We start from the raw sequence: 23,349 nt of genomic DNA, 5'->3' as shown, positions 1-23,349 counted from the left end.
TCATTCAATCCACCTCATTCAAATGATAAGCTCATTAACAGGAGTTTAAAACTCCAGTCCTCGAGGGCTGATATCCTGCATGTTTTTGAATCACGTCATTCACTTAACATTAGGCCTAATGTCACAGATTCACATTATTCCAGTTCAACTGTTCTCAGTTTGTTAACTATGTAGGATTCATAATTTTTCACAGATTCAAATCATTCTACAGTTCAACTTTTTTTCAGTTTTTCATTCATCTTCAAATTCCACAGTTCAACTTTTTTCAGTTTTTCAACTTTGTATTCATATTTCTTCACAGATACACACCATTCAATTGTTCCACATCATTCCACTTTTCAACTCCCAAACCTTCGACAGTTTCACCTTCACACGCAATTTCTTCAGAAATTGCACATTTTCTAGTTATTATTTTTTTTATTCCGACCGTTTTTTAGGTACGTTTCAACTCATTCCCAGTTCATCCAATTCATGCCGTTCAAACTTCATATCATTCCACATATTCATGTTTAGTGCGGGTCTATTTTTCAAGTTTCAACTTTTCATCGTTTTCCTACAATTTAAGTTTTTGTACCGTAAAAATGGCCTAATGTTAAGTGAATGGGCTGGTCTTCGTGCTTTATTTTTAAACTTTAACGTTTTCGATATTTCCCATGTCTCCGTAGCTCATGGGATTTGTGTATCGCATTCGCACTTCATGTTCGTGGGTTCAATCCCAGGCTGCGTCATTTTTTAGTTGTGTGAGTCTTTTTTAGTTAGTGCGGGTCTATTTTTCAAGTTTCAACTTTTCATCGTTTTCCTACAATTTAAGTTTTTGTACCGTAAAAACGGCCTAATGTTAAGTGATTGGAGCGTTCTTCCTACTTCCTTTTAAAGCGTTCACGGTTTCGTCATTTCCCGTGGCTCAGAAGTTCTGATGACGTATATCTACTACATGTTCGTGCGTTCGATCCCCGCTGTGTCTTTTCACACATTCAGTGTTTTTTTTCAGTTAATTCAGTATTTTTTTTTTTGGTTTCAATTCCTTCCCAGTTCATCCAATTCATGCCGTTCGAACTTCATATCATTCCACATATTCACGTGAAGTGCTTTTTTATTTTTCAAGGTTCAACTATTCATCGTTTTCCTACAATTTACGTTTTTTATACTATTCATATTTAAAGAATTTAGCCTTTTCAAACTGTTCTTACTTTCATTTCATCTTTTCATTCCACAGTTGAACTTTTTTCAGTTTTTTAACTTTGTATTATTCGTAGTTCTTCATAGATTCACGTTCAAAAATACTTCATTCCCTATATTTCAAGCTTTCCCAGTGTGGTCTTACACTGCCCCCCAGTGGCCCAGTGGTAGAGTTGTCATCTTCAACATGTCCGTGTCCCGGTTCGGGCAAATCGCGTTTCACGTTTACAGTTCAACTTTCAGCTACAATTCAAGTTTTTGTACCGTAAAAATTGTCTAATGTTACGTGAATGGTGTTGTTAAGAAGTTTCTGATTATACTTAACGATTTCGTGTTTGAATCGTTCTGTTATTACTATTTACGTCTGGACATGTTTCTCCTGTGGTCATGTGATCTTCCTAGCAACCGCCTAGCAACTAATCACAAGTTGTGTTTCATTCCTGCACTACCAATCAGGACTCTGTTTACACTATCATAGGTTGTTTTGCTCTTTCACCGGTAGTCGGCAGGTATCGTTGTAACGGACAGTCATTTTTTCTGCTTTCAATCATTCTGTGGATTATCTCATTCCTTTCATTATTATTCCGTGCGTCCATGAGAATGTAAGTACAGTTTGAATATGTTGTCCGTTCGTGGTTTTGGATACATGTTTACGTTTGCACTGCTTCACTTTGTCCATTAATGTCTAAGTTGTTATTGCACCTAAGTTTGGTATAATTGCTAAAGGCAAATATACCGTACTTTTCATACTTCACTTTTAGTATTCACGTTAAAGTTTCATCCACAAAATGTGCATGTTTGTCGCATGTTTGCCGTGTGTGCCAATGTGATCCTTACTCCGTAAGGGAGTGACGTCACCGCCCACTCAAATCTATTCGGCTCTATTAACCCTTTCCTACCTAACGCACATTTTGGAACGATTGGGTTGAATTCATTCTTCCTATCATTGTACGGTATGTTTGCCTGTGTTGTTTATGTTATTCTAAGCTAATATAGAGTCATGTGAGCATATGATGTAACATATTGTACAATGTTAGTTATGTTAGTTATCATGTTTAGTGAATGTTCTCTGCTCTCCTTTGCAGAGACCACACACCCACAATCAAACATAGAACACACACAGAACACACAAACACAGAAACACACACACACCAACCCAGATAAATAAATAGAACATTATATACAAATAAAGAGTGGCATGAGAGTGTGCATCGTCTTTATGTTCTGGCCGGACAACCTGATAAGATTGAGGATCCTCTGAATCAGTCAAGTACAGTCCTTTCAAGGAGGTCACAAGTTTGGACGCTACTCCGACACCTCCATTACAGGTGTGATTCAAAAACATGCAGGATACAAGCCCTCGAGGACTGGAGTTTGACACCTATAGTTTAGTTACACAAAGTAATCCATTTCCCATGTTGCCATGGGGCGGCCATCTTAGACCACTGAAGACTCCAACTCCAATCTGCCCTCATGGGCGGCCATCTTGGACATTTTATTAGACGTCTCATTACCTCTCACTAGTGCTTCCACCTAGTACAGCATCTGGCTTGGTTAACTCAGCTTGATTCATACGTTTTAGTTTTTTTCAGTTTTTCAACTCTGTATTATTCACATTTCTTCACTGTTTCACATCAATCCACAATCCACCTCATTCAATCCACCTCATTCAAATGATAAGCTCATTAACAGGAGTTTAAAACTCCAGTCCTCGAGGGCTGATATCCTGCATGTTTTTGAATCACGTCATTCACTTAACATTAGGCCTAATGTCACAGATTCACACTATTCCAGTTCAACTTTTCTCAGTTTTTCAACTTTGTAGGATTCATAATTTTTCACAGATTCACATCATTCTCCAGTTCAACTTTTTCAGTTTTTCATTCATCTTCAAATTCCACAGTTCAACTTTTTTACAGTTTTTCAACTTTGTATTCATATTTCTTCACAGATTCACACCATTCAATCGTTCCACATCATTCCACTTTTCACCTCCCAAACCTTCAACGGTTTCACCTTCACACGCAATTTCTTCAGAAATTGCACTTTTTTCTAGTTATTATTATTATTCCACCCTGTTTTTCGGCACCTTTCAACTCATTCCCAGTTTATTTAATTCACCCCGTTCCACTTTCATGTTATTCCACTTATTCGGGAATGAGGGGTTTCCATTTTTCACATTCCAAATATTCAGTTTTCCCAGAATTCCCGGTTTTCCACCCCAAAAAGTTCCATTGACTTACATTGGGTCATTTTTCGTTTCATTATTACAGCTTTCCTTTTTAATATTTTCAATATTTAATTCATACATCTCGTCTTAGGGATCCTTCCCATCATTCCAGTAATTAATACATTTCAATATTTTCCCATAATTCCATATTTTTCCATCTTTAAATATTCATAATTCATTTCCAATGGGAGGGCTTCCCATTCATTCCCAATGAGAGATTGAACATTTCACATTTTGAGCTTTCCTTTTTCATATTCATAACATTTAACTCATTCATTCTGCCTTATGGCTCATTCCCATCATTCCTAGAGTTCATAATTATTCATATTTTCCCATAATTCCATATTTTCACCTATTACAATTCATAATTCATTCCCAATGGCCGATTTAACATTTCTTATTTGAAGCTTCCCAATACCACATTCAAATCATTCAGCTAATGCATTTCACATTGTCATCATTAGACATTATAACACATTCCATTATTTCATAAATATATTAAAAATATTACCCATAATTCCTCATTCCCATTTTATTCAACAAAACTTTGTAACGTTCTATCTCGGCCATTCCTGCTCCGATTCCCACCGTTCCAACTTTAATTGATTCCATTCATCCCTGCCAATTCATTTGTGTATTGATTTACTTATTACCAGAATTCTAAATTTACCCACAATTCCACATACTGTACCTTTAATGAACCAATTAATTTTCAATGAGGTCATTCATTGTGTTGCCGTTTGGGCTTCGTGGACTACTGTTGAGGTAGACAAAGTACTCCATTTCCCATGGGGTTGTCAGGTGGCCATCTTGGATACTTGCCAGCATACACTGAGACTCCATTTCCCATCAGCCCTGAGGGGCGGCCATCTTGGATATCTTGGATATCTGATGTTGTGATATTTTATAAAATTAAAAAAACGTTGTTTTTTTTCACTTTAATGACTATAGGTGTTTGTCCAATTCAGGCCGATTCAGCGTTTAACCGTTCATCTTGACCCTGCCTATGACCTCAGAGTGTCATTTACCCATAATGCATCTGTTTTGCCTAAGTAATAGCCCCCTAAAACTCACGAAAAATCAAATTTTTTATGTTTCCTCTTGTGATATCTCAATTTGCGTCCGACCTATCCTTATCGTTCCGACTTTAGGTGTTTCCCATTATGGGTTAGATTGCCAAGAACACCCTCGCACCAAACATTTCAAGTTTTTCCCATTTTTTTACCCATAATTCCTCAGTTAACTGTTCTTGCCAAAACATTGTAACCTTCTGTCTTTGCCATTCTTCATCCGATTCCCACCGTTCCAACTTTTTTTTCACTTTAATGACTATAGGTGTTTGTCCAATTCAGGCCGATTCAGCGTTTAACCGTTCATCTTGACCCTGCCTATGACCTCAGAGTGTCATTTACCCATAATGCATCTGTTTTGCCTAAGTAATAGCCCCCTAAAACTCACGAAAAATCAAATTTTTTATGTTTCCTCTTGTGATATCTCAATTTGCGTCCGACCTATCCTTATCGTTCCGACTTTAGGTGTTTCCCATTATGGGTTAGATTGCCAAGAACACCCTCGCACCAAACATTTCAAGTTTTTCCCATTTTTTTACCCATAATTCCTCAGTTAACTGTTCTTGCCAAAACATTGTAACCTTCTGTCTTTGCCATTCTTCATCCGATTCCCACCGTTCCAACTTTAATCGATTCCATTCATCCCTGCTAATGCATTGGCGTATTAATTTACCTCTTACCAGCAATCTAAATTTTCCCACAATTCCACACACTGTACCTTTAATGAACCAATTCATTGTCAATGAGGTCATTCATTGCGTGGGCGTTTGGCCTTCGTGGATTACTGTTTAGGTAGACAAAGTACTCCATTTCCCATGGGGTTGTCAAGCGACCATCTTGGACACGCCCACATACACTGAGACTCCATTTCCCATCAACCCTCAGGGGCGGCCATCTTGGATATCTGATCAGACATCTCATGAGCGCTCAGCCCAACTTCCACCCAGGATGGCGGCCATCTTGGTTAACTCAGAACAATAAAAACAACTCTCTCCAAATGTTGAACATCCAAACTATTAAATCTAATCCCCCAAAATTCAGAATTTGAACTTTAAGTGTACTTTTTTCTCACTTTTTGAAATTTTGTGATATTTTACTAAATTCAAAAAATTACTGTTTTTTTCACTTTAATGACTACAGGTTTTTGTCCGATTCAGGCCGATTCAGCGTTTAACCTTTCATCTTGACCCTGCCTATGACCTCAGGGTGTCATTTACCCACAATGCATCTGTTTTGCATAAGTAATAGCCCCCTAAAACCCGCGAAAAATCAGATTTTTAATGTTTCCTCTTGTGATATCTCCATTTGCGTCCGACCTATACTCATCGTTCCAACTTTAGGTGTTTCCCATTATGGGTTAGATTGCCAAGAACACCCTCGCACCAAACATTTCAAGTTTTCCCCATTTTTTACCCATAATTCCTCTGTTAACTGTTCTTGCCAAAACATTTTAACCTTCTGTCTTTGCCATTCTTCATCCAATTCCCACCGTTCCAACTTTTATTGATTCTATCCATCCCGACCAATTCTTTGGTGCATACATTTACCTCTTACCAGAATTCTAAATTTTCCCACAATTCAACATACTGTACCTTTAATGAACCAATTCATTTTCAATTAGGTCATTCATTGTGTGGGCGTCCCACAATTCCACTTTTTCAGTTTTTTCCTTATATCTTTGCCATTCTTCATTCGATTCCAACCGTTCCAACTTTAATCGATTCCTCCAAGTCCCACCATTCCACGGTGGTATCCGCTTTCTTCCCAGAGTTCAAAAATTACCCACAATTCCACTTTTTCAGTTTTTCCCTTGTAACTTTGCCATTCCTGCTGCGATTTCCACTGTCCCAACTTTAATCGTTTCTCCCAATGCCCGCCCATCCATTTTTACCCACAATTCAAAAATTACCCACAATTCCTCTATTTCTGTTTTTCCCTTATATATTTGCCATTCTTCATCCAATTCTGACTGTTCCAACTTTAATCAATTCCCCCAATGCCCGCCAATGCATTTTTACCCACAATTCAAAAATTACCCACAATTCCACTTCTTTCAGTTTTTCCCCTATATCTTTGCCATTCTTCATCCGATTCCTACCGTTCCAACTTTAATCGATTCCCCATATTCCCGCTATTCCATTCGTGTATCCATTTTTCTCTTCCTACAATTCAAGATTTTCCCACAATTCCTCATTTTTCAGTGTTTTTTTGTATCTTCTACATTGTTTGACCTTTTCAAACAATTCCAAATCTGTATCATTCACATGATGTCACAGATTCAAGCACTCAAACTTTCAACATCACTCTAGCGTTCAGCACCGCTACCTTCAAAGGTTACACCTTCACACGCAATTTCTTCAGGAATTGCACATTTTCTAGTTATTATTATTATTCCGCCCTCTTTTTCGGCACGTTTCAACTCATTCCCAGATTATTTAAATCACCCCATTCCACTTTCATGTTATTCCACTTATTCGGGAATGAGGGGTTTCCATTTTTCACATTCCAAATATTCACAGTTTTCCCAGAATTCCCGGTTTTCCACCCCAAAAAGTTCCATTGACTTACATTGGGTCATTTTTCGTTTCATTATTACAGCTTTCCCTTTTAATATTTTCAATATTTAACTTATACATCTCGTCTTAGGGATCCTTCCCATCATTCCAGTAACTAATACATTTCAATATTTTCCCATAATTCCATATTTTTCCATCTTTAAATATTCATAATTCATTTCCAATGGGAGGGCTTCCCATTCATTCCCAATGGGAGATTGAACATTTCACATTTTGAGCTTTCCTTTTTCATATTCATAAAAAATTAACTCATTCATTCTGCCTTCTGGCTCATTCCAATCATTCCTATAGTTCATAATTATTCATATTTTCCCATAATTCCATATTTTTCACCTATAACAATTTGTAATTCATTCAAAAAAAGTTGAACTGTGGAATTTGAAGATGAATGAAAAACTGAAAAAAGTTGAACTGTAGAATGATGTGAATCTGTGAAAAATTATGAATCTACATAATTGAAAAACTGAGAAACTGAAAAAAAAACCGAATGTTTGAATCATAAAAAAGTGTGGATGATCCGAAGTAAAAGCAGAAGAGAAAAAACAACTGTCAACGTGACACTTGATTTGCCCGAACCGGGACTCGAACCAGGATACGGACATGTTGAAGACGACAACTCTACCACTGGGCCACGGCGGAGCGATGTCAATTCACACTGTGAAAGCTTTAAATAAAAAGAATGAAGCATGTTTGAAGCATCTATGAGGAACTACGAATAATACAGTTAAAAAACTGAAAAAAGTTGAACTGTGGAATGAAAAGTAAGATGAAATGAAAGTAAGAACAGTTTGAAAAGGCTAAATACTTTAAATATGAATAGTATAAAAAAACGTGAATTGTAGGAAAACAATGAATAGTTGAACCTTGAAAAATACAAAAGCACTTCACGTGAATATGTGGGATGATATGAAGTTTGAACGGCATGAATTGGATGAACTGGGAAGGAGTTGAAACCAAAAGAAAATACGGAATTAACTGAAAAAAAAAAAACACTGAATGTGCGAAAAGATGCAGCCTGGGATTGAACCCACGAACATGAAGTGAGAATACGGCACACAATACCCATGAGCCACGGAGACACAGGAAATGCGGAAACCGTTAAAGTTTAAAAATAAAGTACGAAGACCACCCCATTCACTTTACATTAGGCCATTTTTACGGTAGAAAAACTTAAATTGTAGGAAAACGATGAAAAGTTGAAACTTGAAAAATAGACCCGCACTAAACATGAATATGTGGAATGATATGAAGTTTGAACGGTATGAAATGAATGAAATGAGAAAGAGTTAAAACGAACCTAAAAAACGGTCGGAATAATAAAAATAATAATAACTAGAAAATGTGCAATTTCTGAAGAAATTGCGTGTGAAGGTGAAACCGTTGAAGGTTTGGGAGTTGAAAAATGGAATGATGTGGAACGATTGAATGGTGTGAATCTGTGAAGAAATATGAATACAAAGTTGAAAAACTGTAAAAAAGTTGAACTGTGGAATTTGAAAATGAATGAAAAACTGAAAAAAGTTGAACTGTAGAATGATGTGGAGCGCCTACTTCTGTTCTCTAACTCAATAACTTTTGTTTTGTTTTGTTTTACCATGTCAGAGAGAGGAAATGGCGTCTTCCAACTTGCTAACGCGTTGGCTAGTATCATTTTACGACAGCTTCAAGGAGGATATACGCTAATCGTGGTCATCTAACATTCATTTGTGCTGATCAAATTTAGCTTCCAATCCGGCCCGTGAGTTCCTGAAGTCAGCAGCCAGAGATTCCAATTAGATTCCTACTAAGATTCCTACTAAGGGAAACCCCTTAGTAGTGCAGCGATAGCAGCCATGGATAAGCTAACGCAACACCACTAGCCTCTTCTTTCTCTGCAGTTTTTTTACTTTTAGGCGGCATCGCAAGAGAAGTTTTGGTCCCAGTTTGACACAACCAAAATTGTGAATACTGCATTACAAAATGAGTATAGTTTATTGGGGCACAATGGCAAACGTAGTTTTGATTCTTGGCCAGAGCCAGCTCACCGCACATCTATACTATTAAGACCTCAGCCGGAAGTCACGATCCTTCTGAATGAACTCCAGAGTTAACAATCCAGCGGCAAGGTATTGCAGGTTCAAGACATAATAGCAGCAGAATGAAGAAGCTATCCCATGTAGAAAAAAAGGGTGTGAGCCCGTTATGATAGTTTCATCAGCGGCTGTAAATCATCCACAGGGTTTCATTAAATCAACTGCCAAAAACAGAGTTGCACAGAGTTCCAGATGGGACACAGTATGGAAGTGACGTGGTGCTAATTTGGATTTCCCCACACAGAATTCCACATGACTGTGTCCATGATTGTCGACTGCTCTGATGGAAGCTACCGCAGAGATGGCCATGGTGGATGCATCAGAGAATACACATAGTTCTCTTCGCTGGGTGGAGAGCAAGGAAAGGGATAGGTAGGCTATTTGGTATGTGCCTCGAGTGATTCCTTTCATAACTTCCACTGAGTCTACTTTTCAACAGGTATTGGGTCATCTCATTCGTATTGTTCTGTGCATATTTATCAAACTATTGCCTTGCCTTGTAATTGTTACTGGAGCCACAAACCCCAATGGATCAAATATTCTGTTGACTGTAGAGAGAATCCCTCTATAAGTGAATGGCTTCTCTTCTGTAGAGACAGCCTGTCTGCCTGTTTTTCGACCCTGTCTGTTCTTGACCACCCGAAAGCCTGCCAGTTTGCCCTGACCTTTAGTTCCTTGACCCTGCTGGAATCCGACCACCCGATTGCCTGCCATCTTGACTTGATTTTTGGTGCTTCGACCCTGCCTGTATCTAACTGCTCGCTAGACTGCCGCTCTAACCGACCTGCCCAAGCCCCCGTCCCGTCCACCTCTCCTCGCCCAACTGCCTGCCAAGCTCCGGATCCCCTGACCCTGAACCCCCACCACTACGCCACACTCCCATCAGCTCCCTCTCCAGCCAGTACCTTCTGGTCAATAAATGTTCCGTCATTGCACGTAATGCTCTGTGCGGGCTCTTGTGTCCTCACTCCCGCTCCCATAACAACTAAATCAAACTGGGACAGCATTACCAGACTTTCATGAACCTGATCGTCCGAACTAGCACCAGCAATCACAGAACCCGAGAGGGTAAGTGGCGCTGCATTTTTTTATTTCATCCCTCATTAGCTGAATCCACTGAGTAAAGAATTGGATGAAATTGTGTGCTGAATGGCGGGAGCTATGATTAATCTGCTGTTGTTGCGTTAGCTTTGCTCCCGTATCAAATAAATATTTAGGGTTGTATTTATCAAGACCAATCATTTTGGAAAAGTAATTTCTTTTAGCTAACCTAAGAGCCTCTTTATATTTCAGCAAGCTATTGCACCAGGCCTGACAGAAAACCTCGAGTTTGGTTGTTCCCCATATATGCTCAAGTTGTCTACTTACCAATTTAAACTTACACGTTTCCTCCGTAAACCACGGAGTGTGCCGCTTCGGATGAGTTTTAAGTCTTAATGGCGCTATAGAGTTTAGGGAATTTAAAAGAACCGTATTAAAATCGTTGGTGAGCTCATCGACTGAACCAATGCAAGACGGAAAGGCAGCTGTTGCAGAAGGCAGTAGTTCAGAAAGTGCAGCTGTGGTTGAAGAGTTAATATCACGGCTCTTAAAGCCTTGATTGTGGTCAATAAGACCACATTGAGCTAGGATTTCGAATGTTATAAGATAATGATCAAACATAGCGTTAGTATACGGCAAAATTGTGACATTTGAGGCAGTTAGGCCACGGGTTAACACTAAATCTAAGATACAGTATTGCCATTCCAGAGTGTCGCTGCTTCTATTATTTGTGTAAAACCAAATGCATTGATTATTGCTTGAAATGCTACAGTAAGTGGCTCTATGGAGTAAGTGAAGTTCATATGAATATTGAAGTCACATAGCATGGCGATGAGGAGCTCAATCGCAAAACGAGAGCTTCAAATGTCATGAAGGTGTGATTAGTGCTTGTGCCAAGTTTAAGACCAGATTCTGAAATTAGGGCGACCCCCCCCCCCCCCTCCTTTTGTTTTTTACAAAGACAAGCAACGTGTGAGCCCACAAAGTTTAGGGAAGAGGCCTCATTTAGTGGTAAAAATTAATTTGGTTTTAACCAGGTTTCGCAGATATCAAGCACTTTAAGATTGTGATCTCTAATACATTTACAAGAAGGGCTTTCAAGGAGAGTGACCTCATATTTATGAAGCCGAATTCAAACCGGGAAAGTTTTCCTGAACTTTTCAGAGTCTTTAAGTTACTAGTACTAATAATAATAAGATTTTGGTGCCTGGGTCTCAGTTTGTATTTTGAGTAATAAGAACCTCTTCGCAATGTTAGTAATGTAGGAATTCGGTTGTTGACGGCTACAACATACGTATTAATATTAATATTACGCCTAGGTACTATGTCACTTATCCAACCGGTTGAGGAAGCATGGCTACGTTCCTTAATTAACACGCCCTCAGCAGAAATCTTATCACTAGGGGATTCAGTATTAGGTATTGAAACAGTGTTGGATTGCAGTGACATAGACTAAGTATACTATTTGTGTTGTAACAGTCCAGCCGAGTGCCAGTTAACTCTAGCCTTAACGACTCCACACCCATTCTTGCAGGCTCGCTATTTGCCTGCGACCCGACATGCTCTGATGTGAGAAGTTATGGAAGGCTCACACAGTAATTTATGTTTCCAGAAGGAGTGATGGCGCCTTCCCTGTTAGGGTGAAGGTCGTCCTTCTTTAGCAGGTCGGGCCGGCCCCAGAAAGAGGGTCAATTATCTACAAACTGGAAATTTTGCTCTCTAAAGAAACTCGCCATCCACCGATTAAGCGAGAATAATCTGCTAAACCTCTCATCATTGCCTCTCGCAGGCAGAGGGCCAGAGACAAGTAATCAATGCCGACTCACCTTTCTAGCGAGATTAAAAATCCTAGCTATGTTCTTCTTTGTAATCTCAACCTGCCTCAATCTCGTATCGTTGGAGCCGACATGTATCTATGTATCATGTATGTATATTTGTATATTGTTGTTTGAATTACGCTGGTGTCTCGGCCTCTTGCATGTCAGCGCCCTAAGACTAGCTTCAATGTCGGGTGCTCTGACCCCAGGAATACACATTATGGTGGCTGGCATTTTAAACTTAATGTCACGGGTGATGGAGTCCCCTATAACTAATGTGCGGGAGCCAGTAGACTGAGATGGAGTGTGCCTAACAAGGGAGCTAAAACTATTATGCATCTGAACAGGCTCATCGTGGCTAGCAGACTGCTTAGGGCTAATGCTAGCCGGTCTAGTGGGTAGGTTACAACCCATACTAGCCGACACTAGCGGCATTGGGCTAATGCTAACCGGACTAGCTGGACGGCTACGGCCCGCACTATCAGATGTATCCGTCTGATCTACAATTATCAAACTACTCTGCTCTAGCTGACGGACACGTCCCTCCAGGAGAGAAAGCCTCTCCATGAAAATAGTGCAGGTGTTGCAAGTGATTGATGCGGTGGAGTTGCAGGAAGCTATGCTTACCTTAGTACAGCCGAGCGAATTCTTACGTTCGCAGAGCGAAAATGAGGACGAACGGAGCTAGGAGATGTTCAGAGCATCTGCTCACTAGCTAATGAAGAATGGAAACAGTCTTCAAAAATGAAGGAAAGAAAAACACAGGTCCGACGGGTGGTAGAATAAAAAAAAAAGAAATAGAAAAATATCGCTCGTCTCTACAGCTATTGCTAAAACAGTAGCAGTAACACCTGGAACCAGTATCAAGTATCAACTCAGCTTAGCGAAAAATGACTTAAATTAAGATGAGTTTTATTTCTTTCGACGAGATAACAACATGCTAATCATGGGTGCCAAATTTGGGTGCATGGGTGCCAAACTTGGGTGGGTGTCAATCATTCAAATTTGTTAACCATTTACTGTCTTTTCATATATCTTTCTAAAAAACAAAGTTTAAACATTTGATGGAGGGCATCTCTTAAATCATAAAATTCAAAGAAAAAAGAGAGTAATTTCAACAGTGAGAAAATTGGCACAATTTACATGTGATGTTTATAACAGCCAGCATTATTACTTTAAAACAGACAGGTGGATTCCATTTAAAAAGTGTATCTTTATCAGCAAGTCCTTTTTTTTTTTAATTGTTAAACATTACTCATTGAACTAGCCAAATTAAAGCAAGGTAAAAATATTTTATCGTGTGAATTTTATTTTCTTTGCCTGCAAAGGCACACAAATCACATAATTTCCCATGGTACACCCGACTGTGACACAGCAACACTGCTATATTCTACAACATTCAGCATTCTACATTCTACATCCTACTTTCACACACATACTGTACATTAACAATATCTTAAATTGGCAACATGTGATGTTGCTGGGGGTACACTCTGAGGCGATAAATGTCCCTTTCAAATAAGGAGTTCAATTTTTATATTTAATTAAATGTACATGTGACAGGGTTTAGTTTTGAATTATTTGTTTGAATTACTGAAAAAGTGAGAATATGCAAAATATTTTGCATTTGCAGGGGCAAGAGGCCAAAGGTTTGAGCTTGCAAATCACCAAAGAAAAAAACTGGTTCAGCATTCGGTGACTCGTGTCACCCGCCTTGCTCTACACATGGGAGACTTGCTATTTCCAATCTGGACTGCCGCCTCGTGCCTGCCTAGTGATGCCACAGACGTGAAGTGGGGGAATGAGACTGTAGCCATGGATGGGTAATGCGGCTATTGTGGGGATGGCCTTGAGAGGGTTCAGCCCTGTTTGCTACTAAACACCTTGCAATGCAGCTGTTTCAGCAATAAAAACAGCTGCCCAGACTTCCATTGCAAATGCCTCTGAACGCCAACAATGATAAAGGACACTGGTGCTCTACACCTGTTCCAACGAGGAACAAAAAGTCATCATGGTTGACTGCCCTGCAGTGCCAGAAGCTCATTTGGTGATGAGGTTCATTGCACAGGTGATACAGCAAGAGTGATCCAGACAATCATTCATCTTGAACCTGATAACACATTGGCAAGTGCTACACCAGCACTTTAATGGGTTGAGGGACTCTGAGTGACTTTTCGAAAGGGGACTAAACTTGATTGCTCCTCCATGCCATGTTCCCTATTGCTGCAGTACCAGAACACGATGAACCCACAGACAGCTCCTAGCTCAAGGTTGCTCTCCTCTTGAGGTGTGTGCACCCTCCACTGGCTCTGGTCTCTATGGCTTAATAGCCTGCACTCGTAATGTCCACCAATTAACCCATTATATCATTAAACGCACTGTCTGATTCCATGACCAATCAATCATGATAGAAGGACATAGTTGGATGTATCCATCCATCCATTCATTTTCTAGAGCCGCTTATCCCCACAGGGGTCGCAGGCTTGCTGGGGCCTATCTCAGCTGGCTTTGGGCAGTAGGCGGGGTATACCCTGAACTGATTACCAGCCAATCGCAGGGCACACAGAGACGAACAACCATTCACGCACCCAATCACACCTAAGTACGATTCCTTATGTCCAATTCACCTGACATGCATGTTTTTGGAGTGTGGAAGGAAGCTGAAGTGCCCGGAGAGAACCCACGCTGGCTCGGGGAGAACATGTTATAATTGGCACTGCATCTATTGCAGCCTTTTGAACCAGTAAGGGGGCTTCTCCAAGGGTGGAAAATGACAAAGTGAGGCATACAGTCCTGGTTCCCCAGGGCGGCCAAAAAAAAAAAAAAAAAAATGGCAAAGTCCGCTGACACCCTGGTTCTAAGGCCAGCCGAAAAAATGACAAAGTCCCACTTCAGGCCAAAATATGATTCCCCAGGGCGGCCCAAAAAAAGGAAAAGTTCCACTGACAGCCTGGTTCTCAGGTCGGCTGAAAAAATGACAAAGTCCAACTTTTTTCTGGCCAACCTGAGAACCACGGTGTCAGCGGGACTTTGCCGTTTTTCTGACCGGCCCAGGGAACCAGGGCTGTCAGCCTCACTTTGTGATTTTCAGGCCTGAAGTTGGACTTTGTCATTTTTCTGGCCGGCCGGTTGCATCTGAAGGTTTCTTGTTTTCCCCAGATGTGTTTTTTGAGTTTTTCTTTCCTCTTCTGAATCGCCTTTATTGTCACTGTATTACTACAATGAAATTAGAGGTGCTCCTGCCTGATGTTTACTTAGAAGAGTGAAAAAAGAACCAGAAACATACACTCCATAAAATACAGCAATTTCCAGTGATGCACAGTATGTGCAATATATGATGAAGATAATATAAAAAGATAAGTGAGCTAAAGTATAGATGCTAATTTTGAAACAGAGTACTGAAAGGCTATATGGGAAATATTCACTGGCCCGTGGGTAAATGTTCAAAAAGATGGCTGCTGGGGTGAATGGATTCCTTGATGATATGTTTGGCTCTGCTAAGTTAGCGAGAGCTGGTGATGTCCTCTAGGCTGGGCAGGGGGCAGTCGGTGATATTCTAGGCTGTGTTTATCACTCTCCTGTCCATAGATGTGCACCCTGCGTGCCACACCGTGATGAAGTGCGTCAAGATACTCTCTATAGTGGCTCTGTAGAAAGACACCAGGTTGTTCCTCCTGAGGACTCTGACAAAGTGGAGTTTCTGTTAGGTCTTCACGCCCGCTGAGGCATTGGCGGTCCAAGAGAACGTTTTCTGATATCTGCACCCCTAGTAAACGAATGGAGTGGACACTTTCCACACTGTCCCCATTGATGAGCAGTGGGGCGGGGTCTGCCCTCCCTTTCTGAAGTCCAGTATGACCTCTTTTGTTTTTGTGTTCATTGGGAGGTTGTTCACTGCACACCACACTGCTAGTTTGTCTACCTCATACCTATAATCCGATTCATCCTCCCGAGATGACCCCAACAACGGTGGTGTCATAAGCGGACTTGATGGAATTTGAGGGATAGGTTGGAGTGTATAGTGTGAGGAGAGGGGGCCTCAGTACGCAACCCTGTGGAAAGCCAATGGTGGGTGTAATGGTGGAGGAGAGATATGGATTTGACGTATTGTGGTCTGGGAGCTTTGTTTAAGGTATGCCATTGTTTATTTGTGATGTTCTTTTTCAACTGTGAAGCCGTTTTTGACTCAAGGATATGCAAATAAATTTGACTGGACTTTAAGTACATTCAAAATCATTGTTAGCATAATGAAGGATTTGGAAGGCAAGCGGGCCAACTTTTCAGAATGGATTGGACATTAAAAAACTTTCTTTAAAATCGGAAAACGTTTTATTTAGTTTCTTAAAAAACAAACATTACAAAAAAATAATATAGAACTAATGAACAAGAAACAAACCAGACATTTGAGAAAAAAAACAAATTGCAAAAAAACAAAATAAACATTTACATGTTGCCTGCCTGGTAAAAATTAAATACCTACAGTGAGACAGCAAGGGGTTGTGTATGTAGAAATGATGAGCAGTAGTAATCATTAAATGGAAGTAAACAATAAACATTGGACCTTCTCTAAAGCACGCAATTAGAAATAATATATAAACGCATGCTGGCTTATCAAGCACACTGTCTTACTGTATGTTGTTGACACAGCAGACCTTTTACTAAATTAAAAAATTTCAAAGTTTAAACAAAGCTCATTTTGTTTTTAATGTCTTGGTATACTGCTCAACCACAAAGCAGAAAATAAAAAGAATAAAACATTAGCTTTAACCAAGCAAAACATTAGTGATTTCAATGGTTCAATGAAATGTTGAACTGAAAAACATTTGAGTTTGAAAGTAAAACTTAGCTGGATTTAGTCTAACTTTTGTGCCAGAGGTGGGAGGAATGAACAAAAATGCTATAGCTTACACAGGACGGACTCCTTTAATGAACCAAAATCAGGTAGCAGTAGACCTGTGTCAGAAGCACCGTCTAATGTCCTTTTTATTAAAAAATGGAGATGTCAGGGGTGACAATGTCAAAACAATGGGTGAAGCAGAGCATGATTTTAGATGATCATACGGATAGTTTGTGATCCATGCTCAAGGTGAGTGAAAAGAGAAGACAAGCACATCTAGTCCAAACCATGAAGCCAGGTCACAGAGGACAAAAACAAAATGTAAAATGGACACAATAGGGAACAATCTAGTCTTCCCCAGAGAGAGCTTCGGCCTCTGAGCCACCCTCCTCGTCTTCATCCCCTTCCTCATCCTCCTCTCCAGCACTCTTCTTTGTCATCTTGGGGACAGGTGAGCTATCTTTTTTCTCAGTTTCCCCATCTTCCTCCTCAAAGGGACTCTCAGGATCATCGTCTTCCTCCTCTTTGGGTGAACCCTTTTCCAGAGCCTTGGTGCTGGTGTGGCCTCTCACCTTACCTTTCACCGGGCTGGGGTTTACTACAGCGGGAGAGAGGACAACAGTTCAAATTAATTTTCTGCGTCAAGCTGGGACAATCAATACATTAATGGTATTGCAAAACAAACACTGAGATCTGAAAAAGACCAGCATTTTGCTGTTATAGCCACACTGATACAAAGTTGTGTTGGTGGCAATTTGTATCGATGCCTGGTGCTTTCTGTTGGTCGATTTTGAGGTTAGAGTTAGCTAAATAGTGCACCTAAAGTTGTGTAATGCAAAAACAAACAAAAAACTCATGTTGGAGATGCCTTCACCAACCTCATGTCTGTCTCCAACCCTTGCTTCTGGTCTACACAGTTATATGATCAAACAGGCATTAGCTTTGCACTATGTAGATTTGCACAATGTATCATTTTGATGATACATTAAATAAAAATTGAATACAGTTATACAGTGGGTCCCCAGTTTACGAGATTAATCCATTCCGCGGTTGGGATCGTAACGCGAATTCCCCGTATGTTAATTAGCTAATGAGTGTAAAACCCCAGGTAAAAACATCACAATTGTATATTCATATTAAAAATTGGTTACAAAATTGCATAGTAAGTGCTACTCACATAATGTACATGTTTACAATTAAATAACATCATAAATAAAAAATATGTAAAGGATTTATCTTTGAGTGACATGACGAGCTTGTTATGGCCGTATCCCCTAGTGAGGGTAGCCTAGCCTAGCCTTCTTCGTATTTCTTGATTACCTCCAGCTTTGTTTCCATTCTAATCATCTTCTTACTTCTCTCTTAATAGCACTACTGTATCAATCTTAGGACCCATGACTAACCAATTAAAGTTGAATTAAGCACTAAAATGCAGAATAAATATCGTATTGAAAGCACTCACATGAGACAGACTTTAGAATATCACCATCTTTGTGATCTTGTGATGCAGACCAATAACAGACGAGTATCTTAAGGAGTCGTGACGCTGACCAATAGCAGACCAGCATTCTAGTGACGTAAGCAGTGACGGGTGTGGTGACGTATGAGCGTGGTGCCTCTGGCGTTTCATTTCCAATAATAAATACTTTTGTATCGATATGGACGCCAATGCTGAAATTCGCGTCAGTCCATTTTCCGTTTTGCTCTTCCGTTTTGTGCGTCTGAGGGTCTGGCTTCGATTCTACGCTAACTCAAACGTTAGCTGGTTGAGCAACATGTTTCTTTCTTTTTTTTTTTTTTACTAACTTTAACTACTTCCACCATTACACATGGTGGATCAATATAGCACCAGCTTCCTGCAGTGAGCGTCCAGTTACGTCATGTTTTACGTGAGGTTTCTTTAAGGCGTTTTCATGGGTCGATTGGCTATTGCAGCTGTCGAACAAAAATAAGGACCCGTACACAATATGTCATTACACACAAGCCTTCAACTGTTCAAGCGAACGCCCAGCACCTCCGGGCTCAGTCATGAAATCTGCCATGAAGTCTACCTCGCGACACACATTATCTGAATTCTAATTGGCTAAAAACTACACTAAAACTGCAGCACTTGAGAGTGTAACCAGATGGGTATAATATGACACGAAAAGAACAGAATATGCAGAATAATGTTATATATAAAATATATCTATATTTCATAAAAATACATTTGAAATGAAATGTACTTTTATTATAGTTAGTTTTACTTATTACATTTTATTCTAGTTATGATATATCAGGTTATATTAGGCCAGCAGAGAAGGCCTTGCTGGCCCTGACGGCTCACCGCTGATATACATCCACACAAAACAGTGTGTGTGTTTGCCTGTTACGCTGCATCCTTGACGCATAATTTTTGAGACGGACGTATACTTTCAAATCAACGTTCGTCCACCAGATGTATTGTTTTTTGACATCAAAATATTAATTAACGATTTACTCTTTTATTCAGCAAGTCGAGCGAGTGAAAAGAAAGTGGGAGCGCTGAGCAGTTAATTACTCAGCTACAAGAGTGCACTTTGCTAGATTTATAACCCTCTGACTGTTAGTCTTTGAAGTTGAATTATGTATGTTTCCCAAGTGTGCATCCATGAGAGGTGAGTGTCGATGCTAATTCGAGTGTTGAATTCCATTGTTGGTGAAGTATTAATCCTCCTGCTACTAAAACGTGCATATGGATGTTAGCATTACCTTGCAGTATGCTTGTTTAGGGAATGATGTAATTCACGTGGGTTTGTGTTTAGTGTGCCTTCTACCCGTGGAATGTCTTTGTTGAGCACCTTAATAACTCCAACTTACTTTGTAGTTGGTAATTCTGTGTTATATTCTTTCAGTATTAAATACCACACAGTATTACTCGGACATACACACCCCCCCACTCACACACAGCAACACGGCCACAAACACCTGCTTGCCTATACATTGACCCATACAAGTATAAGTCAACCACCACCATACCTGCTTTTACTGGAACTCACTAAAGATCAATCAGCAGCATGTGTGGACCAGCACTGACTTTGACTAAAAGAATGAAGGCGCTCTTAAAACTTTCAGTGCTTGACAGCTGCAGGATTTTTTTTCTAAACTGATAAATGCTCCCAAAAAGTTTTTTTTTTTTTTTTTTCATGAAAGAGGGGCTTTGAAAGTGTCTACCCAGACTAAGGACGTATTACTAGGACAAACTACATCTTAAAAAACCTACAATATTAGGTTAATCCTATGATACATGCAGACTAAAATGGTGAGCATTCCCAGCGGCACGTTATTTATAGTCAATGCAGTTAGCATGGTCAAGTGCAGTTGCATGACTGATGGTGCGTCTGAAGCTTTCAAAGTGAACATTTTGGTTGTCATGGCCACTTAATCCGAGGTTTACTTTTGGCAGCTTCACATCAGCGACAGCCAATCAGGGTTGAAAATGTAATATGGCAACTCACTACGGCACAGTTGCAACAATGTTACGTTGCAATCCTGTCTACTGTGCAGGTAAACATGCAGCAATCTTGAAATCAAAGTTTGAACCACAGGACATGCTGCGTGTTTTGAATCTCGCCAGACAAGAGATGGCATGGAGAACTATAAATATGAACTTTACCTTATCTGCTGAATTTGATAACTTACCTGTTGAAATGGGAACCACAAAAAATCTCAGTAAGTAATGTTTTCATAAAGAGCACTGGGGAAGCCCCCAGTCTTTTCCATTATGGAATGAGAGCGGTAGTATCAAATAAACATATGCGTGACAAAATTGGTGTGCCATTCTCGTATAAATCTGTTCAGACAATAAGCTTGTCGGGTATTTGATGTACCCAGTTGAGGTCGGCAAATATAGGAGGTAGGGGAGGACTGCTCAATAGTTATGTTGCGCATACCAGGCCTTACCTGTTGCCTTTAATCTGGGTTTGGGAGATTTCTTTTCTTTGTCCATTCTGTTACGTCGAATAACCTTCTTGCTTTTCTTTTTTGAGTGACCATAGTCACTGTCATCGTCATCTTCCATCATGAAGTCCTCATCACTTGCAGATTCATCTGCTGCACAAGGCAAAATTTTGGGTTAGTCAAAAACTTTGAATCACATTGTACAAAGTGACTTGCAATTCGACACCTCAAAAGTAAATTGTTCTGAAGGAGTAATTGGCAGGATTATATCATACGGTTGGAACCTTGCGGCGCACACACTAACAGCATTGCTGCAAGAAGGAAGTTTCCGAAATAAAAAATTGATCGGTGATTTGAATTTCCTAAGTAGGGTCAGAAAATGCCAAACACATAAAATATCAGCTCCAAATGACAGGGCTTGTAAATTACCCAAACCCTTACACAGCGTCATATTTGTTGATTTCATTAAATAATGAGTTCATTGGTTCTATTCCTCTATGTTTTCATAGACAGTATTTTCCACATCACATAGCAGCAATAAAGTAAATGCATGTATTAGTATGAATTATTTATTTATTTTTCTGTATTTCACAGGCTGGCATCAACCTGGCTCGAAGTTAAAGAAGTTTTTGCATTTGGACTTGGGAGCTGTTTCTCACTGACAGGACATACATATATTATGGATGAGACACACACACACACAGTACATTTGTATTTACAATGTTAAGAAGGGGGACCGGAGGGTGTGTTCCAACTACAGTCAAAGTCAAAGTTTGCTTTATTGTCAATTCTACCACATGTGCAAGGACAGACAGAGAATTGAAATTACGTGACTCTCTAACCTCAGTGGCAAGTAAAAATGAAATAAAGAAATAGATATATATATATATATATATATAAATAGACAACTGTAAAATCTGACAATCATCCGACACTCATCTCCCAACCGCTCCAGTGAGAGTTGGAGGTCACGGTCTTAAGTGAAGGCTGATGTGGTGACATCATCGCAAATAGCAGAGATAAAATGCAGAGGACCACAAACTGGACCCCCTCAATGCTTTGGCAGTGTCTAGAAATCCTGTCAATAAAGGTAATGAACAGAATCTGAGACAAAGGGCAGCCTTGGCGGTGTCCAAATCTCACTGGAAACAAAATTGACTTCCTGTAAACGTATGACTTGATGTAATCTTAACTCTGATATCGGTGATAAAGGGACCAAACAGCCTGTATCAAGGGGTTTGGTCCCCATATGACTCCACATGTGACACGGTTGAACGCCTTCTCCAAATCCACAAAACACTTGTACACTACGCCCCCTGAATCCAAGGTTCAAATTCCTGTCTGACCCTCTTTTCCACCACCTTAAAAATGGGTGAGTTTTATCGTCAATTTGTTTTTGGTCAAGTATTGCACAACTGAGCAGAGTGCTTACGACAAATTACTTTATCATCATAGAACCCACTATGACAATATACTATGTGGTTAACTGTATGTGCAATGTGCAATATGGAATACAATATTTTTCATAACTGCTTAAAACCTGACAATCTTCTTCCGGGGGATGTAGTGGTTGCGGACTATGCTTTTACTTTTGAGAGTGTAAGTTTTGATTGTGCAGTTTAACATTCCAGCCTTCACAAAAGGTAAAACTCAGTTGTCTAACTTGGAAGTTAGCAATTCACAAAAGATAGTTGCTATGCGTATAGATGTAAAAAAAGTTATAAGACCAGGACCATGAAAATAACTGGTGCTTCATGGAATCAAATGAGTTCACCTTTTAAAAACTAAAGACTGCCTTAGACAGAATTGCTCGAGTGTATTGTGCACTGACAAACCTTTCCAACTCTCTTGTGCCTTTTAAATACAGTTTGATATCTTGTTTGGAAAGAATAAAACCAGAGGTCATGTCAATTCTATTGTGTGGTTTATTTAAAAATGAGTAAGTACATCATACACATACAGATAAAAAACATAAAAGATGAATGAAAAAACAAAAAGGCAATGCATTTTGATGTGGGATGTGATCAATTTTATTGTAATATGTACATACAGTATGTCCTGTTTTAAGTAGTGTTTATTCAACACTTTCCCTCAATTCTTTGTTCAATTCTGTTTGTTCTCACACTAACCACAGAACCACTGTCCTTTTGACAGTCCTCCATGAAGTGATGCCATTTGAACTCACAATCTGCCACAGCACAAATAAGAGTTTTGTCCATTATTTTGAAATGGATAAACAAGTGGTGACGCCAACTATGCTTGAACAGCAAAACAGGGAAAAGCAACTTCTGACCAAAAAAATGTTCTCCCATACAGTCTAGAAAAACAGGCCCAACGGAAAAACAATTCTACTTGCTGCACCACGAATACCCAAAATAAGAAAGTGGCTGTACCTGCCCGATGTAAATATCAGCATTTGTCCAAAAGTCGCAGGAATCCTGTCCAGTTACAGTCACATACCTGAATCTGGAGATTATATATATATATGTACAGTCGGCCCCCGGTTTACGAACACCCTGTTTTACGAACAATTCGACTTACGAGCAACAATTCGACTTACGAGCGTGGACCACGGAGATTTTTGTCCTCCACTTACGAGCAAACCTTTC

General features: G+C 39.7%; 1 protein-coding gene, 1 long non-coding RNA gene and 1 pseudogene across 8 annotated transcripts in view; 1 reads left to right on the top strand and 2 right to left on the bottom strand.

Moving 5' to 3' along the window:
- Positions 1–1,668: 1,668 nt before the first annotated feature.
- On the top strand, positions 1,669–22,651 carry LOC148417571 (uncharacterized). Of its 2 annotated transcripts, none has more exons than XR_015866625.1 (3): positions 1,669–1,781; positions 9,372–9,499; positions 21,335–22,651. It is a non-coding gene; the product is annotated as an uncharacterized LOC148417571 (long non-coding RNA). The 2 variants fall into 2 exon arrangements; XR_015866624.1 differs by lacking the exon at positions 21,335–22,651 and adding an exon at positions 9,567–10,181.
- LOC148417572 (uncharacterized) lies at positions 11,746–15,912 on the bottom strand (annotated as a pseudogene).
- The window catches only part of nucks1a (nuclear casein kinase and cyclin-dependent kinase substrate 1a), a 72,182-nt gene continuing 62,107 nt past the window's right edge, over positions 13,275–23,349 (bottom strand). For 4 of the 6 annotated variants that reach the window (XM_088423762.1, XM_088423763.1, XM_088423764.1 and 1 more), the window contains 2 exons: positions 20,744–20,893; positions 13,275–17,420 (listed from right to left, as the gene is read on the bottom strand). In XM_088423762.1, the coding sequence (XP_088279888.1) occupies positions 17,170–17,420; positions 20,744–20,893 (401 nt within the window). In that variant the 3' untranslated portion in view covers positions 13,275–17,169. The remainder of the gene's footprint in view (positions 17,421–20,743; positions 20,894–23,349) is intronic. The other 2 variants (XM_088423765.1, XM_088423767.1) reach the window with 1 other exon arrangement.

This window comes from Hippichthys cyanospilos, chromosome 9 (assembly GCF_059441005.1).
Source record: "Hippichthys cyanospilos isolate Australia breed blue-spotted pipefish chromosome 9, RoL_Hcya_1.0, whole genome shotgun sequence".
NCBI lineage: Eukaryota > Metazoa > Chordata > Actinopteri > Syngnathiformes > Syngnathidae > Hippichthys > Hippichthys cyanospilos.
Note: the sequence above shows the minus strand (reverse complement) of the source record. Positions and strands in the feature narration are given on the sequence as shown.